The following is a 22,380-nucleotide window of genomic DNA, read 5'->3' as shown; positions in this document are numbered from 1 at the left end:
AAAAACAAAACAAACTAAAGGCAAGTATTATATCCAGGAAAATGTCAATGAATTTTATTTTAAAGTCCCTTAAATTCCCTTACCTCTCTTTTGCTCTTCCTTCTATCGGACAATAGGATATATTGGCTTTCGAATTAAGAAGATTTAGTATGTAGTTTCCAATCAGATAGTTGTACAACTTTAACAAAGTCAAAAAATCCTCTAGACTTCATTTTCCATATTTGCGAAATTAATAAATTAGATCAGAAGTGTCAAAAACGGCCAACTGGCAATCCTCCTGAATGGCTGCCTAAGAATACTAAAATGGAAATGGGAACTATTTAGAAAATAATAAAAATACAACCGATCATAAAGCTAATAAGTGGTTTTCAAAGTCAATATGGGATCCATAGGGATCATCGTTTTATTTAACACTAACAGACTAGATGACCAAAGAGTTTCTTTACAACACTGAAATTCTATGAGCTATTCAAATATAGATAATGAGTAGCTATTATCTATTTTTTTCATCTATCCAGGTTAGAAATATATTCAACTATTTATAAAGCATAGAATAGTAATTTACAGAAGGGACATCAGAGGTCATCTAGCCTACTCTCCATTTTTGTTTTGTATTTATCTGCTTCATAGGATTGTCAGGAGGATCAAATGAAATAATAATCACTTGAGACTCTGTCTGTCTGTCTATCTATCTATCTATCTATCTATCTATCATCATTAATATCCCAGTTCCTGATACAGTGACTAGAGCATAAATGCACTTAAAAAGATACTTGTTGAATAATTGATTCATCTTGATAGTGCACTTTCCACTGCCCAAGAAGACTGAGTTTTGGTGGCTTGTGTTTCTGGGGGCATTTGTTGGGGGGTATCACCTTGAGCCTTAGAGAGTATATATTTAGATATAGAAGCATGTTAAGCAGGAAAAAGTTATCTGGTCCTAGATAGTATTCAGAAAAAGATATACTATGTCTCAAAATTGGGGCATGTTCTTACATCCAGCAAATATCACTTTAATGACTTCTTCTGTCCTACATAATAAAAATTGAACTCCTAATCCTGGAACTCCATGGCCTTTTTCAATCTGGTAGCTACTTTTATTTTTAAGCATCATTTCACTCTAGTTCAATTCTCATACTCTATATTGCAACTAAGTGGATGATTCTTACTCTCCTGTTCTAGTCCTGTTCTTTTCTATCTCTGCTCATTTGTATTCATGCCATTCATTGAATTTACATACTACAATTTTTCCACCCCCAATTCTCAGTTGCTTAAAATCCCTCCCATCTTCCAGGATCCAAATCAGGTGCTGCCTTTCTTTCCTGTCATTCTTGACCCATCCATCTAAAACTGGTCTCTTCTTCATCAAATTTTCCATGGTACTTTGTAGGCACCTTTCCATTTTCATATTCTGCCTAATATATTTACATAAATGTCATCACTCCTATAAGATTGAAGGTAGGTTGTCTGTTCCTAAGATCTAAACTTGCTTCTAACTTTTTGTATTTATATTTCAGGGCCAAACACAGTCCCTGGCACGTAGTAAGTGCTTTATAAATACTTAATTGATTGATAATAGATACTGCATCAAGGCATCACTTCCCTGATAACATGGTCCTTTTTGAGAATGAAGGACAAACAAGAATATCAACAAGATACTGCATAAAAAGCAGTTTTCTCATAAAATGACTTTTTTTCTTTTTTTTCTCATAAAAATGACAGCATCACTAATTCAACTTATGGCTCCATTTATGGACCTCATGTCATAATTTCACCCTCAACTCCTCAATCTTCTGGCCTTTATTCTTGAAAGATAACAAATCAAGAATAAAACAGGATTAGGTGATAACTTTAATGCTATTTGTGGGATTAACCAAATAGTTTTATATAGTGGAGGGAGTACTGGATTTGTAGGCAGGAGGCTTAGCCATTAACTAGGTTGAGCAAGTAATTTAACCTTTCTGGGTTTCCGGTGTCTTGTTGGCAAAATGAAGGTGTTAGATTAGATGGCCTCTGAAATCCCTTCCAGCTCCAACTCTATGATCTTGTTTTTTGGCAGAAAGTAGAATCTAGTCTAGAGAAGAGAAGAATTCGACCCTTACCCTGAATTTGAGCTAGAAATGACGCTCGAGATCAGTCAAGTCCAATTTCCTTATTTTACACATGAAAATACAGAGGTCCAGGAAAGTTGGTTGTTCAAGATTAGCTTGAACATTAGGGAAGCCATCTTTCATTTCCCTTTGTATCACTTTCTAAAGGAAATATTGTAGGGTAAGGAGCTGATAGGGGAAATAGGCAAGGAAATTTTTGTCCCTGATGGATTGGTAAGGATCTTAGAACTTTTACGTTGTTTGCACCAAGGAGAGACCAAATTGAAGCCTCAGGAACTATCGGTTACTGCACTTTTGAAAAAAAAGGAAAGGAGGAACAAAGGAAGGAAGAAAAGAAAGGAAAGAAGGAAGCAAGGAGGAGGCGAAAAGGAGGGAGGGAAAGGAAGGAAAAGAGGAAGGAGGGAAAAAAGAAGGAAGGACGAAAAGATTGGAAGAGAAAAGGAAGAAAAGGATGGGGACCAACTCTATTGTTGACTTGCTGGAACTTATTTCACACTAAGGAGATGGTGAAATGATTCAGGGCCAGGAGACTGAGAATAAGAATAGACATAATTTTAGAGCTGAAAGGATTTTAGAAATCATCTAGCCTAATTTCCTCTTTTTACATATTCAGGATCCATGATCGTCCATGTAGTAAATCCCCAAGATGGGATTCGAACCAGAGTATTGATTCTCTATTCAGCAATCAGCACCTCCTTCCCCAGAACCTCCTGAAAGTCGGTTAAGTTAGCACTGAGGGCTACATGGGACTATAAGCAGCGCGAATATTAATAGGCAGCGGGGTGTAGAGGGCAGAATTTAGGATTGGCGTCAAAAGTTCTGGCTTCCCTTGCTCCCGAGATCCAAGAAAGTTACTGAAAGATCTTTGCAAGATGGGGACAAGGAGTATCTGTTACCTTCCTCGCAGGGCTGCCTAAAATTAAGTGCTTTAGACTTGCCTAAGCAGTTCTAAAAGTAAGAGTTGATGATTTCTTTCCTGGACTCTAAAGTCCCCTCCCCCTTCCACCTTCATTTGTTTCCCAAGCCTGGGGGCGGACTCTTGCTTGGGTCCAGAGCTTGTAGATGTCACTTTTTATTTGCTAGTAGTCACGGTGCCAGTTGTGTTTAATGCCCCTAAGCTGCGGGCATCGAATTTTCTGCAAGAAGTCCTCCCAAGGTTCCTTTCTCCGTCCTGGCTAGAAAGTCCATGGGACCATTGGCGCATCCCGCGGCCACTCTCCCTATTGTGTCTATCGCCGCCTCCGTCTCCCCTCCCCCCGGTCCCGCACTGCCTGTCTCTAGGATGAGTTCGGCGTGGCCTGGGAACGGTTCCTTTAACCTAACTAGTGACAGCGTGACAGCTGAAGGACCAGGCGGTGGAAGGCAGGGAGCACACGGGGGCGTTCTAAGAGGGGGTGGGAAGGCTAATTGTTTCCTCCTCTCCAGCCAGTTTTGGTCACTATCCCCTTGGGTTCTCCGGCCCAAGATGGGAGACTGGCGCCCGATCGGCGGGGTCCTCCCGAGCTCCTGGAGACGCAAGACCTCGGAGATCGCTTCCATCCACCTTATTTCCTAGTTCTCCCCGGCCCCAGCCTTGGGGGAGGGGGAGGCTGACCCCGCCGCCGCCGCGTCGCCCCTTCTCGGCCCTCCCCGGCCGCTCCAGGGGCCCAATCAGCGTCGGCGGCGGCCGCGGGGACTCCTCCCCTCGAGAGCCCGCCCCCGCCCCCGCCCGAGGCCCCGGAAGGTGCGGAGCTCTCGCGGCTGCGGACTCGGGTTGCCGAGGCCGGCTGTCTGTCGGAGGCCGCCTCCTTCTCCCGGAAACACCGGGCGGGGGGATTCCACACCCCGGGCCGGCCGGGGGAGGAGGAGGAGGCGGAGGCTGGGGCGGGGGCGGGGGCTGCTGCTGCTGCCCTGGGCGGGGCGGACACGGCTCCTGGCTGGGTGTGCGTGGGGAGTCGCCGAGCGTCCCGCGGCCGCCCCGGAGAGCCCGGAAGGAGCCGCCGCCGCTGCCGCCGCCTCTGCCAACCGAGGAGGAGGAGGAGGAGGAAGAGAAGGAGGCGCTGCTGCCCGGGCCGTCCCAGCTGCTGCCAGACCGTCGTGCATGGAGACTGCGCGGCCCGCGCCGCGCCGCTGATCCCCGAGCCCCCGCCGCCCCGGTCGGGACGAGCGTGGGGGTGCCGTGCTGGGCAGGCCGCCGCTGCCGCGCGCCGGCTCCGCTCCTCCTCCGATCCGCCTGCCGCCGCCGCTGCCGCCGCGGGGAAGGGGCCCGGCCCGGCCTGGCCCGTCCGTAGCGGCGGCGCAGCCATGGCTCACTCGCCCGTGCAGCCGGGCCTGCCCGGGATGCAGGTGAGAGCCTCCGCCGTCGCCGCGGGAGGGGCGGGGAGTGAGTGTGAGAGCGAAGGTCGGTGTGAATTGTACGGCCCTGAGCGTGGGTGACAGGGTTCGTGTGTACGAATAGTGTGGAGAGTGCGCGGGATGCAGGCGCGAGTTTGTGAGGGCGAGTGCGTGATTGTGTGAGTGAGTGTGGAAATGTGAGTGTATCCGAGTTTGTGTAAGTTGGGGGGGAGAGGACGGGGAGCGCGGCAGAACTTCGCCCAGTAAACACAGACCCTTCTCTCCCCCCTTTCGGAAAGGGGGCGCTGGCGGGGCTAATCCCGCCCCCCGGGCCGCCCTCTCCCCGGGCTTTCCCCGAGCTGGGTGGAGGGCCGCTCGGAGGGCGAGGTCTTGCAGGCTCCGTGCTCCCGGACACGCCGTCTCCCCGAGAGCAGAGGAAGTGGCGAATGGGGTCCTCCCGACCTTCCTCGCTGCGGGGGTGGGGGCGGGGGACTCGGACGTGAACGTGGCCCTAGCGCCGGCTCCGTGGGGAGGCCGCCCTGACCTCGGGGGGGGGGGGGGGGGGGGGGGGGGGGGAGGAGGGCTCGCTCTCCTTCCAAACTCCCCGGCGCTTCTCTAAGCTCCTCACCGCTGAAGCTCTCCACGTCCGCCTTCGGTGTAGGGAGAAGTGATGTCAAGAAATGCCCTTGGAGGCCCCCTGTTTATTGTGGGTCACAGGTTCCCAGGACTGAAGTGGGACATGGGGGTAGCCGGTGCAGATAACCTTGGGGGGCTACCTCCGGGACTGGCGAGCGGGCGGTGAACTTGGGAGGAGGGGCGGAAGGAGAGCAGGTCCAGACTCGCCCTCTTCCTTACCCATGTTCGCGGCTTCCATTTCAGCCTGCGAGGAACTTCGGGAGGATGGGGTGAGGGCTGCCTGGACACCAGGAAAGCAGTTGGTGGGGGGGGGGGGGGGGGGAAGAGGGCTTTTATTTTATTTTATTATTATTTTTTTAACCAGCTTTGCAGGTAAAGTTTGAATTTTGAGTTCACATATCATTAATATGTATCATTAAAGTATCAAACTTGGAGGACTTCGTTTCGGTGCCAGGGGAGGAGGGAAGCCTTAGGTGGTAACCTCTGGAAGAAATCCCCTTAAAAAAGACTATGTAGAAAAAGGAGGCGGCTCTTGTGGTGGATACAATCTTACTCCTATTCTCAACCTAGCCTCAGATTCTCGACAACAAATTCTAGGACACCATTTTTTTTTTTTTAAGTGTCTGACTTCCTGTTTTCATGGGGTATAGTTTTAGCTACCCGAGTGAACTTTGTTGATACTTTCTGGCATTTTGACCAAAAAGTACATTTTTGTTCAAATGTGAAAATTTGACATAATAGGGTTTTCCAAACCCTTAGTTTGGAAACCTTAGTGCTGTACCAAAATTTTTGGCTCAACAAATATAGTCCATACCTCCATAAATTTTTACTATTTTAAAGAATATAAATAGCTTCAGAATTATTAGAGTATAAAATCGCCATCCTCAACCCCACATGTAGAGACAGAACATTTTTGTTTTCTCGTTTTTGTTTTTTGATTTTTACTAAAATGGGGAGTAAAATACTAAAAGTAATAATGTACATAGTGTAATTATTTTTTCTTAAAATTGACCAACAAAATGGGGAGTAAAATACTAAAAGTGGTAATGTACATAGTGTAATTATTTTTTCTTAAAATTGACCCACAAAATGGGGAGTAAAATACTAAAAGTGAGAATGTACATAGTGTAATTATTTTTTCTTAAAATTGACCCACAAAATGGGGAGTAAAATACTAAAAGTGATAATGTACATAGTGTAATTATTTTTTCTTAAAATTGACCCACAAAATGGAGAGTAAAATACTAAAAGTGATAATGTACATAGTATAATTATTTTTTCTTAAAAATTGACCCACAAAATGGGGAGTAAAATACTAAAAGTAATAATGTACATAGTGTAATTATTTTTTCTTAAATTTGACCAACAAAACTTTACATGTTTCCGCAAGTAATCCTGATCCTTAGGGATTCATCCCTGTTTCTAAGCAATTTGAAGACTTTTAGCCAATAATCTTCTGGCCAGAGAGCAGCCCCATGGCACTTTGTACTTTTATTATGAGCTTAACATTCTCCCTTATCCTTTAGTTATTTGTGTAATTAGCTTATCCTTATTACATTGCAAGAGTTCCTTATGGGAAGGTAGTAGATTTTATTTTTTTAGAAGGATGTCAGCTTTTAAAAAATATTTATTTGGGGAATTATTTCAATATAATATACTTTCTTTGTAATTGTATGTGTGTATTTTTGGCATTTAAAAAATTTTTCTGAGAAGGTGTTTAAGTTGCCCCAGACCACCAAATGGCACTTTAAAAAAAAAAAAATCAACAACTCTTGGTAGAAGAAAGAGGCCTGTCTTGTGGTTGCTACATCTGAGTTTAAATTTCAATTTTGACACTTTTTCTATTAAGCTGAGTAAGTTGTTTAAATTCTCTGGGCCTCTGTTTCCTTATCTGTAAAATCAGAATAATAACGATACTATCTTTTTCTTTTGGTGGTTTTGAGAAACATTTTGAGAAATGATGGATAACTGTCACTTATTTCTGTCACCATTTCTAAGAAACAATACCTTGCATATTAAGGTGCACAGTAAATATTTATGATTATACCATTCTTCAGAGTCAGAGTTTAGGAAATTAAGGAAATTAAAAACTTCAGTTGTATTTATAAGAAATACTTTCATTTTAGGGATTTCAGATTTTTAAAATATATGTGCAATTGAGGGTCGATGTTAGCTATATTTTGAATTGTGTTTTAGCTATATGCTTTTAGAAATAAACGTGAAGATAGTGACAGTGGATGTTGTGAAAGTGACTTTGAAACATTTCAGTGAAATAAATTATGTTATTGCAACTGCATAATTAAAAGTGACTTATTTTTGTGCATTTAATGAAAAAGGAAATCAGTTCTTGAATTTTGGTTTGGGTTGAAGCTCTTACTTTGGTTAAATTTTGAAGGGTAAATTAGGTGCCACTGAATGTTACCTAACCAGTGAAACAAGAATGGTTTCTTGTAATAGAAGAAATTGGGAGATATTTCATGTTGACTGGTTTCTATATGGCAGTGTCACATACCAGACCATCTCAGAACCCACTTTCTCAAACACTTAGAAGTAGAAGGGTGGTACAAGTAGCTCATTTATGTATTAAGTATTAGATACTGGGATTTTGTTTGCACAAAGTGGATTGAAATAGGAAATAACTTCTTGGAAACTTGAATACATTGAGGCTTTTAAGTTGATATAAAATTGTAGGAATCATTTGGCTATACAATATCAGCCTTTTATATCAGCTATACAATACTATTAGAGAAATAGTATCAGAAAAATATTTATCTCAAAAGATAAAAATTTGCCTTCTTTTGCTTTATGAATAAATAAGTACATTTTTCTTGGTAATGATATAGTAAAAAAGGATGAGGAAAAATATCTTTTTTTTTCTTTATTATTATTATAACTTTTTATTGACAGAACACATGTATGGGTAATTTTTTACAACATTATCCTTTGCACTCACTTCTGTTCCAACTTCTCCCCTCCCCCCAGGTGGCAGGCAGTCTTATGCATGTTAAATATATTATAGTATATCCTAGATACCATATATGTGGGCAGAACTGTACAGTTCTCTTGTTGTACTACAAGAATTGGATTCAGAAGGTAAAAATAACCTGGGAAGAAAAACAAAAATTCAAGTAGTCCACATTCATTTCCCAGTGTTCCTTCTCTGGGTGTAGCTGATTCTGTCCATCATTGATCAATTGGAACTGAATTAGATCTTGTCTTTGTCGAAGATATTCACTTCTATCAGAATACATCCTCATACAGTATCGTTGTTGAAGTGTATAATGATCTCTTGGTTCTGTTCATTTCACTTAGCATCAGTTCATGTAAGTCTCCCCAAGCCTCTCTGTATTCATCCTGCTGGTCATTTCTTACAGAGCAATAATATTCCATAACATTCATATACCACAATTTACCCAACCATTCTCCAATTGATGGGCATCCATTTTCCAATTTCCAGCCACCACAAAAAGGGCTGCCCCAAACATTTTGACCCATACAGGTCCCTTTCCCTTCTTTAATATCTCTTTGGGATATAAGCCCAGTAGTAACACTTATGGATCAAAGGGTATGCACAGTTTGATAACTTTTGGGGCATAATTCCAGATTGCTCTTGAAAAAAAAAATATCTTGACGGGAAAGCTATTCAAGTTTTGATATGTTTCTCTTGACTTTAGGATTGCTAATGTGATATTATTTATACTACTTACTCTATTTTGAGAAAAAAAAACAAGAAAATGTTTTCTCTTTATAGCTGGATCCTCTAGCTCCCTACTACCACTTTTTGTCCCCACTGAAACAACAACTCCTTAGAAGCTTCTTTAAGAAGTGCTAATTTTTTAATAGCCTGCTATTAAATAAGTAGATGATTAAATTGAAGGAGTAGCTAGCCACTTGCTATTGCCCAGACTAGTCTGTAATCTACATTACAGTGAGGTTTCCCTTCTCCACTCTCCCACTCTCAAATGTCTTACCTCTGACGACTTTGAGTGAAGTTTTTGGTATAAATTGTGGGTAGATGGAAGAGTAGGTCAGTCTTCATTTTGGGTCCAGAATTACCCAAAAGTGTGCAATATTGAATACTACAATTCATTTGCTTCACATGTCTGCAGTATTTCTTTTAACAATTAAATTAAAATTTCAAGTGTCTACTATGGAACACAATGATGAGTGGAAGGGACATAACTTTCTTTTAGATTGTAAACTCTTTGAGAGTTAGATCCAAGCACTCAAAGCTGTAGTGCAGCTCTAGTTATGCTATATCACAGCTTCTTACTCATACTTTATGACACTTATATAGGCTGTGATAAAAATGTATTGGAGAGCTCAGAAGAGATTTTGATAGTTGCTGTATCTTTCTATTACTGATTTCTGAGGAAATCAGTAATAACTTATTGAAGGAAATGGCATCTGAGTTAGATTTCAAGGAAGAGAAGTTTTCCAAAAGGCAGACAGATGCAAATAGGTTTTGTTCAGTTAGGCTAGCATTATATTAACTACAAAGGTTGGAGAGTCAAGAATGCCATTGGAGAACAGCCAGTAATCCTGTCTGGCTGGAACATAGAGCTCACTAAGGACAATAATGTGAAATAAATGGAGGATGGTAGAAAGAGTCCTGAAATTGGAATCAGAAAATCTGTGTTACTTTGACATTTAGTAGCTTTGTGACCATGAAAAAAATCACTTAGCCTCTCCCAGCTTGGGTTTCCTCATTGTAAAGTAGAATGATAGTCATATTTCCTACCTCACAGACTTGTTAGGATCCAAATGAGATACAGTACAAAAAGCATTGTAAATCATCAAATTCTCTATAAATGGAAATTGTCATTATTAAATAATGCTAAAGAGATAGGTTGCATGTCAGTATAAGGAGTTTGAGTAATCAGAAGACATGAAAATTTTTGATTCAGAATGGTAAAGGATGATTCTTTTAAATTGTGTAGATTATTTTGATAGCAGCAGGAGTGAATGATGGGAATTGGAAAGGGTAAACTCCCAGAAGGGAGACAGAGCAGTTGAAAGACTAATGTCCAGGTACCTGAATCAGCTAGGTGATGTTCAGAGTGGATAGAATGTAGATGTAAAGTGTTCCAGTAGTAGAATTAGATCAGATTTAACAATTTAGTTCAACCATATTTATTTAGTACCTACTGGGATACAAAAATGAAGTGGTTTTTACCCTTAAAGAACTTTGGTTCCTTGACGGAAAAACATGTACTTGTTAAATAAGTGTCCCCAAAATGAAGTAATACAGAATAATTGCAAGAGGGGAACACTAACACTTGATGGGTAGATGGATGGAGGGAGGACCAGTAAAGTCTTTTAATAGTTAAGTGGCACCTGAATTATGTTTTTTTTTTTTTAATTTATTATAGCTTTTTATTTACAAGATATATACATGGGTAATTTTTCAGCATTGACATTTGCAAAACCTTTTGTTCCATTTTTTTCCCTCCTTCCTCCTATCCCTTCCCCCAGATGGCAGGTAGACCAATACATGTTAAATACAATATATGTATACATGTCCATACAGTTATTTTGCTGCACAAGAAGAATTGGACTTTGAAATAGTGTACAATTAACCTGTGAAGGAAATCAAAAATGCAGCTGGACAAAAATAGAGAGATTGGGAATTCTATGAAGTGGTTCATAGTCATCTCCCAGAATTCTTTCCCTGGGTGTAGGTGGTTCAATTCATTACTGCTCTATTGGAACTGATTTGGTTTATTTTTCATTGTTGAAGAGGGCCAGGTCCATCAGAATTGATCATCATATAGTATTGTTGAAATATATGATCTCCTGGTCCTGCACATTTCACTCAGCATCAGTTCATGTGAGTCTCTCCAGGCCTTTCTGAAATCATCCTGCTGGTCATTTCTTACAGAACAATAATATTCCATAACATTCATATACCACAATTTATTCAGCCATTCTCCAAATGATGGGCATTCACTTAGTTTCCAGTTTCTGGCCACTACAAAGAGGGCTGCCACAAACATTCTTGCACATACAGGTCCCTTTCCCTTCTTTAAGATCTCTTTGGGATATAAGCCCAGTAGTAACACTGCTGGATCAAAGGGTATGCACAGTTTGATAACTTTTTGAGCATAGTTTCAAATCGCTCTCCAGAATGGTTGGATGTATTCACAATTCCACCAACAATGTATCAGTGTCCCAGTTTTCCCACATCCCCTCCAACATTCCTCATTATCTTTCCCTGTCATTCTAGCCAATCTGACAGGTGTGTAGTGGTATCTCAGAGTTGTCTTAATTTGCATTTCTCTGATTAATAATGACTTGGAGCATCTTTTCGTATGGCTAGAAAAGCATCTAGCTTTTTAGGAAGCTATGAGTTCTAAGAGATACAATCTAGTCCAGATATAGAGGATAGATAACCTTGGAAAAGCTGCAGTGGTATAGAATGCAGGATGGAATATAGCTGGGAAACAGGTCAGATGGAGTGGAATCGAGAGTAAGAAGGTAGATAAAATAGTACAAATAGTTGGATATAGTGCAAAATTGATTAAAAGCTATATTGTGTAATATTTTCAATTTTAAACTGAGCTGAGGGTTTTGTATTTTGTCCTAAAGCGGGGGTTCTTAATCTTTTTGTGTGTGTGTGTGTGTCATGGAAGCCTTTTGATCCATTTATAGAGTACTGCTTTAAAATGCATACAATAAAGTAGTTAGAGTTACAAAGACCATTAAGTATTAGTGAAAATAAAGATATAATCTTTTTTCCCCATCCAAATCTACAGATTCCCCTGGACTGAGAACCCAAGTACTGGAGATTAGAAAGTATCCTATACATGAAGATTCTTGTGTGAAGGAGAAGTGCTGTGTTGAGACCTGAGTTTTTAGGGATGTCATCTAGCAAGCATTAAGTATCTGCTATGTGTCAGGCATTGTACTAGGCACTGCTGATAAGTCTTTCCTTCCAAGAAGTTTACATTCTACTAGAAGGATATTGTTTTGGTAGCTAATTAGATATAAAAATGAAGACTCCAAAAAGATCATCAGTTAGGGAAGTTAGCAAAATATGTAGGTCTAGAGGAGAAAGATGATGAAATCAATTTTTGATTAGTTAAGTTAATTTGAGAGTTGTGGTATAACAGATTTGGAAGCAGAGGATATGGATTTACATCTTGACTACTATTACCACCTCTGTAATCTTGAGCAAAGCAGAATTGAAGTTGCTCAGAAGAAATGGCAATTGTGCAAATTGAGAGCATCCACCCCAAATATTCACATGGATTATGTATGGATAGGACAAATATTCTATTATCAGGATATTACCTGACCTGTGGTAGAACATTGGTCTGGTCACCCACAGTGGGACATACTGTAACTTGACTCTAAGAGAGAGATGTCATTTTGTTCATCTTTGAGAACAAAGGACTATAACCAGCCAACCAACCATGTAATCTTGGACAAGTCACTTCACTTTTCTTGTCCTCTGTTTCATCATTTGTAAAATGAGGAGGATGGATTTGGTTCCTTTTAGTCCTAAATCTAAAAGTTCCTGGAGAACATAGTGGAGCTTGCCAATAGGTCTTAAGTAGGAACCAAGAAGAAAGGTTTCAGGTTGAGATAAAGATTTGAAAGTTTTCTGGGTATAGTTACTATTGAAAGCAATAATGGTGATAGCCAAGAGTAGTCAAATGCTTTAAGGGAAGAGAGGTGGAATAAGAGCCTGCCAAAGGACACAGATAAAGAATAATTAAGAACAGACTTATGGAAACCAGAGGAATAAAGATTATCAAGGAGGGTCTGATCAGCTAGGTCAATTCACCAGAAAATTCAAGGAGGACTAAGTAAAGGCCTCTGGAATTTGTTAGTTAAAAAATAAGTAGTGAATTTGCAAAGATGGTTTCAATGGAGTGAAGAGGTCAGATTGCAAAGGGCTGAGGAGTAGATTGCTCAGGAATATAATAACAGCAGTACAAGTATGGGAGTCTAAACAAATGTCTTTAAGGTGCTAGAAGATTTGGAGATATGAGAGAGTCATGGGAAATTGTTTAAATCTTATGGTTTTTTCCAGGTCTTCTCTTGATTTGTTGTTTATCCAGAATCTTTTGCTACTTTTCTCCCTTATTTGTTACTGCCAGCAATAGTGGAAAAAAAATTGGACTGAGAATTATATTTGAGTTCTAGTCCTCCTTTACCAGTGGTTAGCAATGTAATCTTGGCAAGACCTATCACTTGTCTGGGATTCAATTTCTTTTAACTATAAAACTGGGAGATTGGACTAGATCAAAGTTTTGTTTCATGGACTCCTTTGGCAGTCTGGTGAAACCTAGGAATCCCTTTTCATGATAGTATTTTTAAATGCATAAGGAAAGCCAATTATATTAAAACATAATTATCAAGGTATTTTGAGAAACAAAGTTCAGGGACTCTTGGGTTTAGAACCATTGGGCTAGATGATTTCTAAACTGACTCGTTTAAGTCCCTTATTCTTACAGAGCTTCAGTTTCCTGATTTTTAAAATAAAAACTTCAAGAATTGGCTTGGTGATTTCATTGGCATAGAAAATTCTTGGATGAGAGAACACTCTACCAGTTAAGGTTAACACCTTATTTGCAAGTTATGGCTTAGAAAGTTGGATGGGTGTTCCCTAGAGTTTGGAATAAGTTTGCTTGAAACTGAACTTGAACAGTCTTCTTGGCTTCCAAGCTATCTTTCCATCCACTATACAGTACTGTTTCTACATTGAAAAATGGGAATAATACTTAGAGTATTTAGCTTACAGGGTTATTATAAGGAAGTGCTTTGTAAGCCTCAAACGATTGTATAAACACGGATTCTTGTTATGACTAAAATTGTTATGACTTGTTGGTCAAAAAATGACAACAAATAAAATTGTCACTAGTTGAATTTTCCTTCTGTGCTTAAAATGCAATGAAAAGTTTTTTGATGGAAGAAAAACTTTTCAAGAATTAGTAGAAACCTTAGAGATCAGAAGAATCTATTCTCTTGTGGGTTTTATTTATATATACTTGAGTTTTTCATGTTCTCCTTTACCTTATGGAACTATAGAAAGTTAATTTGATGGACTGAAGTTGTTTCTTTCAGAGTAAAGATTGTTACCATAGGTAGAAAAAGGACCCTAAGTCAGATTAGTTTAGATTGCTAAGGTTAGTTTCTAACTCGCTTCCTAAAATTACTTTATGATGTTCTGTGAATGGTAGCTAACAAAATGAAGCTGCTGTTATTAAGAACAGGTTTGTACCTTTAGATACTGGGCCTTGGAGCCCAGTTGGAACAACCTTTTCTTCAATATGGTATATATATTCAATACTGTATATTCAAGCATTTTATTGGACATTGGAGCAATGAGAAAAGGAAGATCCAGAAGAGTAGAGGAACGGATCATATTGATGACTCTCCTCTTCTTCATGGTTGGAAAAAAACCCAAACTCTTTCATCTATTTATTTCAGGCATACTTTGAAGGCAGGCTAAAGTCTCAAAAGACAGATGAAGTTTTCTTTTGAGAGATGTAGTTCTTCATTTAGAAAATTTCTCCAACACTAGAGTTTTGTGCTTGATAAGCTAGAGCCTCTTTATCTATAGGGAACAGACCACTCCTGAATTACTCTTGACTTTTTGCATGCTTGAACACAAAATTAGTGTCATAAAAGGGCTCCCATCCATTAAGTGAAGATAACTTTTGAAGTATTACTCCATTATTACAACTTAGAATCACTCTTATTGAACCATCTATGCTTCTTTCATCTTAAGTTGTGCCATGGAATATGTATGCAGATCTAAATATCGCATTGGTTGATGAAGGAATAAAATGCTTTCCTAGTATGAGACTGAATGAAATTGGCTTCCTTATCTTAACCTTGTATTTGTCTTCTGTTTCCATGTGGATAGGTTGCAAATGAGATAGGTCTTTGCTTTAAAAGTAAGGTAATTCCAGGTATATGGATTAGGAAAATGCTTGATATGAACATCTTTTCCATTTCCAAGTAATGAAAGAGATTGGCTCTGTGGTTTCTTTGACTCGGGAACTTTCAAAGGAGGAAACTACCAATTCATGTCTTTGAGAATTGTCTTGGAGCACCAAGAGATTAAGAGGCAGAACTCAAAATTTTCAACTTTCTTGGTTCAAAGGCTAGTTCTATATCCACCATGCTATGTTGACTCTTGTTAACAAGAGTACTGAGGGGGGGAAAAGACACTTCATTCTTAAGGAATAATATTCTCCCGCAACTTTGATCTGCTCGTTTTGCAGGACCCTGTGGACTCCAGTGATAAAAGGGGTGAATGGAAACTCTCAGGTCAGGCCTTAGGGTGTACATTGTTACTCTAAAGCCATGTGGCTACCGAATCATATTTGGTTTATGGCTTTAAATGACTACTGTGGTTCATATTATAAAATATCAGAAAACCTGATGAAGTGAGCAGTTATAATTTGCATATTGTCCTACCTTGTTACAACTTCAGTTTCCTGAGGCTTAAGGGGAAGAAAGGCACCCAAGAATGAAAGATCAATGCATTCACTAGCTTTTTCCCCTCATGTTAAATGTATTCATTGGTGGGGAAAGTGACTTAAATTGTGATCTTGCTATTAAACTTAAATTTCTGCCTTCATTCCTGGTGTAAGTCAGCTGCCTCTGAATTGGTCTCCGTTATTCCAGTCTGTCCTTTATTAACAGTGTCAGAACAATCTTTCACAACCACCATGGTGGTTACCACATTTCCTCTGCTCAAAAGTTTGATGGTTTCCTGCTGCCTTTTCAGTTCAAACCTGAACTGTAGCATTGAGTCTTTTCCAACTCATCTTCTTGTCTTTTTTTTTTTTTTTTTTAAACTCTCTCCTCCCCAAAACAGGCCAGTTTTGAAGAAGTACAGGATTTAAAGCTGGAGAAAGATTTTAAGATTCACTGAACCAATTTCTTCATTTTACAGATAGAAGGAAAGTGACTTGATCCAGGATCACTAGGTATAAAGTAGGAAAAAATAGGGATTCCAAGCAGATTTTCAATTTTCTAGCCATTACACTCATCTCTGCAACTTTTCCATCACTAGAATTCTCTTGAACTTTATGCAGATTCATTTTCCTGATCTTCTCTACTCATCCCCTCAAAATGTCTTTTGAAGACCCATTCTGCTCTGTTCCCTGAGGACATTTTTTTGAACTGCTTGTACTGTAATATCACTTGTATTTGTTTTTTTTTTTCTAGTTGCATCTATGTGCACTTTGTTTTACTGATTAATTTGAAACCTTCAGGGCAGATTTTTCTCTGGTAGATTTACATTATGAGGGAAAAAAAATGAAGATCTCTACATTAAATGTTGTGCTTTAGAGGGCATCCTTTAACTTAAATATTTACTTAGGATTCTAGATCATAGAGCTGGGAGAGACATTTTGAACATTTCCCCATTTAGTTCCCTTGTTTTACAGATGAGGAAATTGAGGCTTGGGGAAACTTAAGTAATTTGCACAAGTTTACACAGAGTAATGTCATAGTTGGGATTGCATGGGTACATGTTGCTTTCTCCTTTTTCTACTTTCCCTGTATAATCTTCTGGAGTAGAGAGACTTTACTGTTTTTGTCTTTTTTTTCCTTGTACATACTATTGGCACATGGATGATTTGCTTAATACATGCTAAAACTGATTTGATAATTTTATTTATAACTTTTAAGTGCACTGAAGGACACTTTCCCTCCTTTATGAATGAATGTTAGCTTCTCTGGCCATGAAATCAATGACCTAATTCTCCTTTTGACGTATTGATTTCTTTTTTTTTTTTTTTTTTTTGGTCTTTGTAATCTTTTTTTTTTCCCCTCTTACTGAAGTTTCAGTATTATAGATGATAAATTTTACTTTGAGCCCAAAGAATGTCTTCATTAAATGCTTTATACTACACAAGAGTTTATTCATTCATTAATTTACTCGATTTATTTTTGCAAGACAATTGGGGTTAAATGACTTGCCCAGGATTATACAGCTAGGAACTAGTGTCTGACACCAGATATGAATTCAGGTCCTCCTGACTGAAGGTCTGGTATTCTAAACACTGTACCACCTCTCTGTTCTTATACAAGATTTTGTTTATTCTATTATTGGATTTTAGCTTTGGCTATATGTCAGTTTGAATTCTAATATTGTGCAACTTTAATCATTTATTATGCATTTTTCTCATTAGTTTTCTTGAAAATATAACTTCATAGGTGTTCACCATAGTTTCATCATCAATGAAATGAAAATTTTATGTTTTGGTTGTTTTTTAAATGAATGGGAAACCAGGTTTCCCTATTTAGTAGACCTGAGGGTTAGGGTGAAGGAGGATAAGGGGTTAAATAGATCAGGAAAACCAATTATAAGAGATTCTGTTTGTTCTGTTTTTTTCTCTCATTGATGAAAATCTCTGAATCTAACTTTGTTTTAGAGCAAGTCAGATTGTACTTCATATATGCTATTTCTTTCTTTCTTTCTTTTCTTTCTTTCTTTCTTTCTTTCTTTCTTTCTTTCTTTCTTTCTTTCTTTCTTTCTTTCTTTCTTTCTTTCTTTCTTTCTTTCTTTCTTTCTTTCGAAACAATCACGCTTACGGCCTATTTCTAAGATCATCTGTATTTATCTTTGAAGTTGTAGTTGAGATCTAATTAAAAATCTGTAGATGAAATCATACTAGTAGTATTAGTGCAGCTACAATAAAATAGCCACTTTGACCTCCAACCTTTAGCTTCCTACCTGTGTGTAGCTTTGGATAATAGTAGTTGGTGATCAGTTCTTCAGGAGAGATGAAACAAAACGAAATTGTATGTTAAAATTTTTTAGAAGGGAACCAAAAACAAAACCAAAAAACTTTATAATGTAGTCACACTAAGCTGAAATTGGAAAGACCTGGATTCTAATTTTGTCCCTGCTACTAGTCAGTTGAATAACTAGGCAAGTCACTTAGAACCTCTGAGTCTTCTTAATGAGGAAACTGAAGGCCACTAGCTTCATGACCTTGGATAAACCATTTTATCACTAGAGCCTCTGCTTCCTTTCATGAAAAAAAAAATGGAAATAATATATGCACTATCTACTTCAAGGAGTTGTTTTGAAGGAAGTACTTTTTCAACCTTAAGAATGCTATATGCACATGAACTCAATTAAATATTTATTAAACTGATACCATGGGTTAGGCATCATGATAGGGCTGGGATGGGGGAACAAAAATGAAGTAGTCCTTTTCTTCAACGAGCTTACATTGTATTGTAAATTATTGTCATTGAATCATAGTATTACTACTTTTCTTTTATAGATACAATAATTGGGGAGAGGAAAAATTAACTTTCAAAAGGCAATGGAGTGAATGGATTTTCATATGCTGTTTCTCCTATAAGTTAAAGGGGGTGGGGGGAAGCTGGGTATTGATTTGATTAAGTATTCTTCAGGGAATAAAGAGGTACAAAAATGTTTATTGGAAACATAATTTTAAAAAATGACAAGTCTCACTTGTGAGGCTTAATTAGTGTTTGAAGCCCTTTGAAATCTTACAATGAAAGTTACCATATAAATATAGGATGGAAGCTTATTATCTGAAATATTTTTGTATGTTTGGGAATATTACTATTCTATGCTTTATTTTATTTTAGATATAAAATTATACAAAAGGAAGCAAAGTGCTTTCATATGACAGAAACAAGGGGTAGTTCAAAGCTTATAGGTATTTATAAATTGAAAATTCATTCTTTGGAACTTGGAACATACTGTTTCATTGAATCAGTGGTATAAATGGAGGTTAGGGTAAAAGATTATGTTCAGCTTTCAAGTTGTACATAAATGAGAGTAGTTGTTATTACTATTATTTAGTTCATGTTGTAGCTGAATTTCTTGACTTAATTCCTTTGATGTATCCTATGGAGGTGATGTCAGATCTTTTTTCATGTTTTTTGAAGGATCTGCCAGTAGATTCCCAGCTTTAGCAAGTCCTAAGAAACTCAAATGGCTTCAAAGATGACTGTCTTAATGGACAGTGGATGGGTCTTGGGTTTGAGAACTAGAACTTAAGAGGTTCATCAATATGTAGGCCACAGAAAAAATTTATTAAGTCTTGGGAAAGTGTTGTCTACATTGATGAAGTTACTTCCTGAAGTTTAAAATGTAAGGTGCTGAATTATAGCACCAAATTTGGGAGCTGCAGAGTAGGAATAAGCAAAGAAAGAGAAACAACTTTCTTTGCTGTAAGGTCCAGCTATGGACGGAATTTCAAAGAATGCAGACTTTGTCGTGATTTCTTTCCCCCTTGTTCCTTCCTCCTGTTTCCCAGTATCCTAGGTACCTTTCCTGATGTACCTTGATGTTGTGAAGTGGATTTAATTGGTGCTGGGTATAAGAAATGGAGTAAGGAGCAAAACTGAGTAAGAGCAGACTTGTCCTTAAAATGGCTACTCCTTCTAGAGTTCTGTCTTGGACTGGGCCTTTTGAAAGCAGGCAGGGGAAGTGCCAGGACTTGGCATGCATGGGTGTGACACACCCTGCCGTGGGCATTCCACAGTGTGAATGATGTGACCAGAATCATTTTTAATGAACTCTGGAGTGTCTTGGCACTCACCAAATGAAATAGTGGAAAGTTGGTTCAGGTTTTCAAAGACAGTAGTATTGAAATCAATGCCAAAGAAATGTTTGTAGGGAAACAAACACCTATAGAGAAGCCAGAGAGTCTTTTTTGAATGTAAGATTTTTAATTTATAGGGTTTATCTTTAAGAATTTTCTTTGAAATGCTAGTTTTGTGGGGAGAAGGAAATTTTGAAATTGTCTGTAATTAAGGATTTTTATTCTGTTATAGATGTTACAATGCAGTAGTCAACATTTGGAGTCCAAATATTAGGAATTTTATAGCCTCTCTATTTACAAATTGAATAATAACTTGTCTATAATACTAGCTTGGTGTAAAGAATTATTTAACAGTTAGAATTGAAAGACCTATTTGGAAACTGAGCTCTATGCCACATAGAACAGTAAGCACTAAAAAAATACATTTTGGGCATTTTTTGAAGATAGTAATGCACTGGGAGAGTTTTGTTTCCAGCTTGGATATTTATTGTGTGTCCTTAACCAGATGGCTTCACTTCTTGGGGCCTCACTTTTAATCACCTATAAAATTGGGTAAGATAGCACAAGGTTGATGTGAGCAAAATACTTTGCAGACCTCAAGATACTATTTAAATGTGAGTAGTTACTTGCAAAGAGGTGGCTACTTCTGGCAGTTCACTGTGAAAAGATAGCAATTGGATAATTTTGCTCATTTTTTTTTTTTCCTCATCTGGAATAGGTTTTGAGTCATAAATTATGAAACTTCAAGGTTTTGGAGAACATTTGTGGGTTGACTTTGAATCTCCAACATTTCCTTAATTTCTGTGAAAAATTTAAATATCTTTTTTATTTTATTTTACTTTTTCTTGGTGTAGGGAACTTTTTGAAAAAAATTTTAATAGTATTTTATTTTTCTAAATTATGCAAAGACAGTTTTCAACTTTTATCTTTGCAAAACCTTGTGTTCCAATTTTTTCTTCCTTTCCTCCCATCTGACCCTTCCCCAAGACAGCGAGCATTCTGATATAGGTTAATAAACATGTACAGTTTTTCTGAACATTAAATATTTCTATATAACCTACATTACTCAATTTTCCTCCTTTCTAGAGTTGTTCCTCATGACAAATAATAAAGGGAAAAACAGTTCAGCAAAACTAATCAAACAAATAAATATGACATTGTATGCAAAATTTTTTGCTCATCTTTTCCCTCACCCCATCTTCTCCCTTCCCTCCCCCCCACAAAGAGAGGGAGGTAAGTTTTTACGTCTCTTCCTTGGAGCTTAGCTTGTTTCATTTAACATTATTGTTCTTCCAGTTTATATCATCACCTGTGCATATGTTATTTTCCTGATTCTACTTCAATTTTTATCAGTTCATATATGCTTTCCCATGCTTCTGTAATTCTTCATTTCCTATAGTTCAGTAATATTCCATTTTATTCTGGTACCTTAAATATTTATTCAGCAACTTAGAGGTGTCATTTTCCAATTGATAAAATGGTCAGAGGATATGAACAGGCAGTTTTCAGATGAAGAACTCTTTCTTCATCTTTCAGATGAAGAAAATTTTCAGTAGTAATATGAAGAAGTGCATTAGAGGAATTCAGATTATATATATAAAATCACTTGGTCTACCCAAACCTTAGTTTACTTACTTAGTTTACTTAGTTTACACAATTTATAAGACTAAGAAGAGTTCCTTCCAGCTTTACATCTGTGCTCCTTTAAATCTGATGTTTGTTTTACTTTTGACCATTGATCTGTTATTTGATAAAATTCATTATTTATGAATCTTCTCTAATAATAGATGATTAAATAGAAATCAAAGCCACCAAATAAAAGGATAAAGTTGAGATAGATCTTTTGAGGGATCAACAATTTATCTTTTTGTTTCTGTGATAAACTTTTCAGTGGTCATTTGAAAAGTGTTTTTGAATTTTCTTTGTGACATTTTAATGGATATTACTACAATATAGCTCTGGCACTTAAGGATTTGACCATTGGATCTTTCAACCAAAAAAAAAAAAGTGGCTTATATCTGTCTGTGGTGAAGAAGAGAATGTTTGGCACCTCCTATTTGATATAGGTGTCTTTGTAATGGGGAGAAGAGAAGGTCTTGATTTTATGCTTATTAGAGATGTAGTGAGTAGTATAGAGATGCTTTGGTATCAGCCCTAGAGGGAAAACAGGTTCCCACTATTATATCTGTACTTTGGTCAACGAGTAAATGATTTCAGCCCCAGTAAGAAGCGGAATGATGTATTCCATAAGAATTGAGGGTTTATTTTAAAGGTGTTTGGAGTAATAATTGCATTTTTAATTAATGAGTGGACAAGTACTTGCTTTGGCATTTTGTTGAAATGTAAAAGTTGGTATTCCAGTTTGTAGTGTGACTGAATTCAGTAGCTTGGTTGATAGGAAAGTGGGGCTAATGAAGTCAGTTTTGGCCTTGAGCCTTGTATAGGATGGTTAGCCTTTTTCTTTTTTCTTTTTTTCCTTTAAAATTTTTTAAAGCTTCACTGCCCATTTTTATTCTTAAATCATGTTCTGGTCAGTTTGTCTTGAATTAAAGATATTCTTATATCTTGGGACCTTTTGAACCCCCTAATTCAAACTAGCTATATTACCCATGCTTGCTGTTGGTTATAAGGAGATAGGGCATTTTATGCCTCACAAGGAAGGAAAAAACAACGTAGAACATGCATTCTGCATAATTATTTATTAATAACATATTTTGGAAATGAATGAAAAAACCTCTATTAAGCATTTTTTGGTGCCAAGG

General features: G+C 38.1%; 1 protein-coding gene across 2 annotated transcripts in view; it reads left to right on the top strand.

Annotated features, from left to right (window-relative positions):
* The first annotated feature begins 3,738 nt into the window (after window positions 1-3,738).
* STK24 (serine/threonine kinase 24) overlaps window positions 3,739-22,380 on the top strand; it is a 143,066-nt gene continuing 124,424 nt past the window's right edge. For both annotated transcript variants that reach the window (XM_031958583.1, XM_031958585.1), the window contains exon 1: window positions 3,739-4,436. In XM_031958583.1, the coding sequence (XP_031814443.1) occupies window positions 4,395-4,436 (42 nt within the window). In that variant the 5' untranslated portion in view covers window positions 3,739-4,394. The remainder of the gene's footprint in view (window positions 4,437-22,380) is intronic.

The sequence above is a fragment of the Sarcophilus harrisii genome, chromosome 3 (assembly GCF_902635505.1).
Source record: "Sarcophilus harrisii chromosome 3, mSarHar1.11, whole genome shotgun sequence".
Lineage (NCBI taxonomy): Eukaryota > Metazoa > Chordata > Mammalia > Dasyuromorphia > Dasyuridae > Sarcophilus > Sarcophilus harrisii.
The sequence above is the reverse complement of the archived record's forward strand: the minus strand, read 5'-3'. Positions and strand labels throughout refer to the sequence as shown.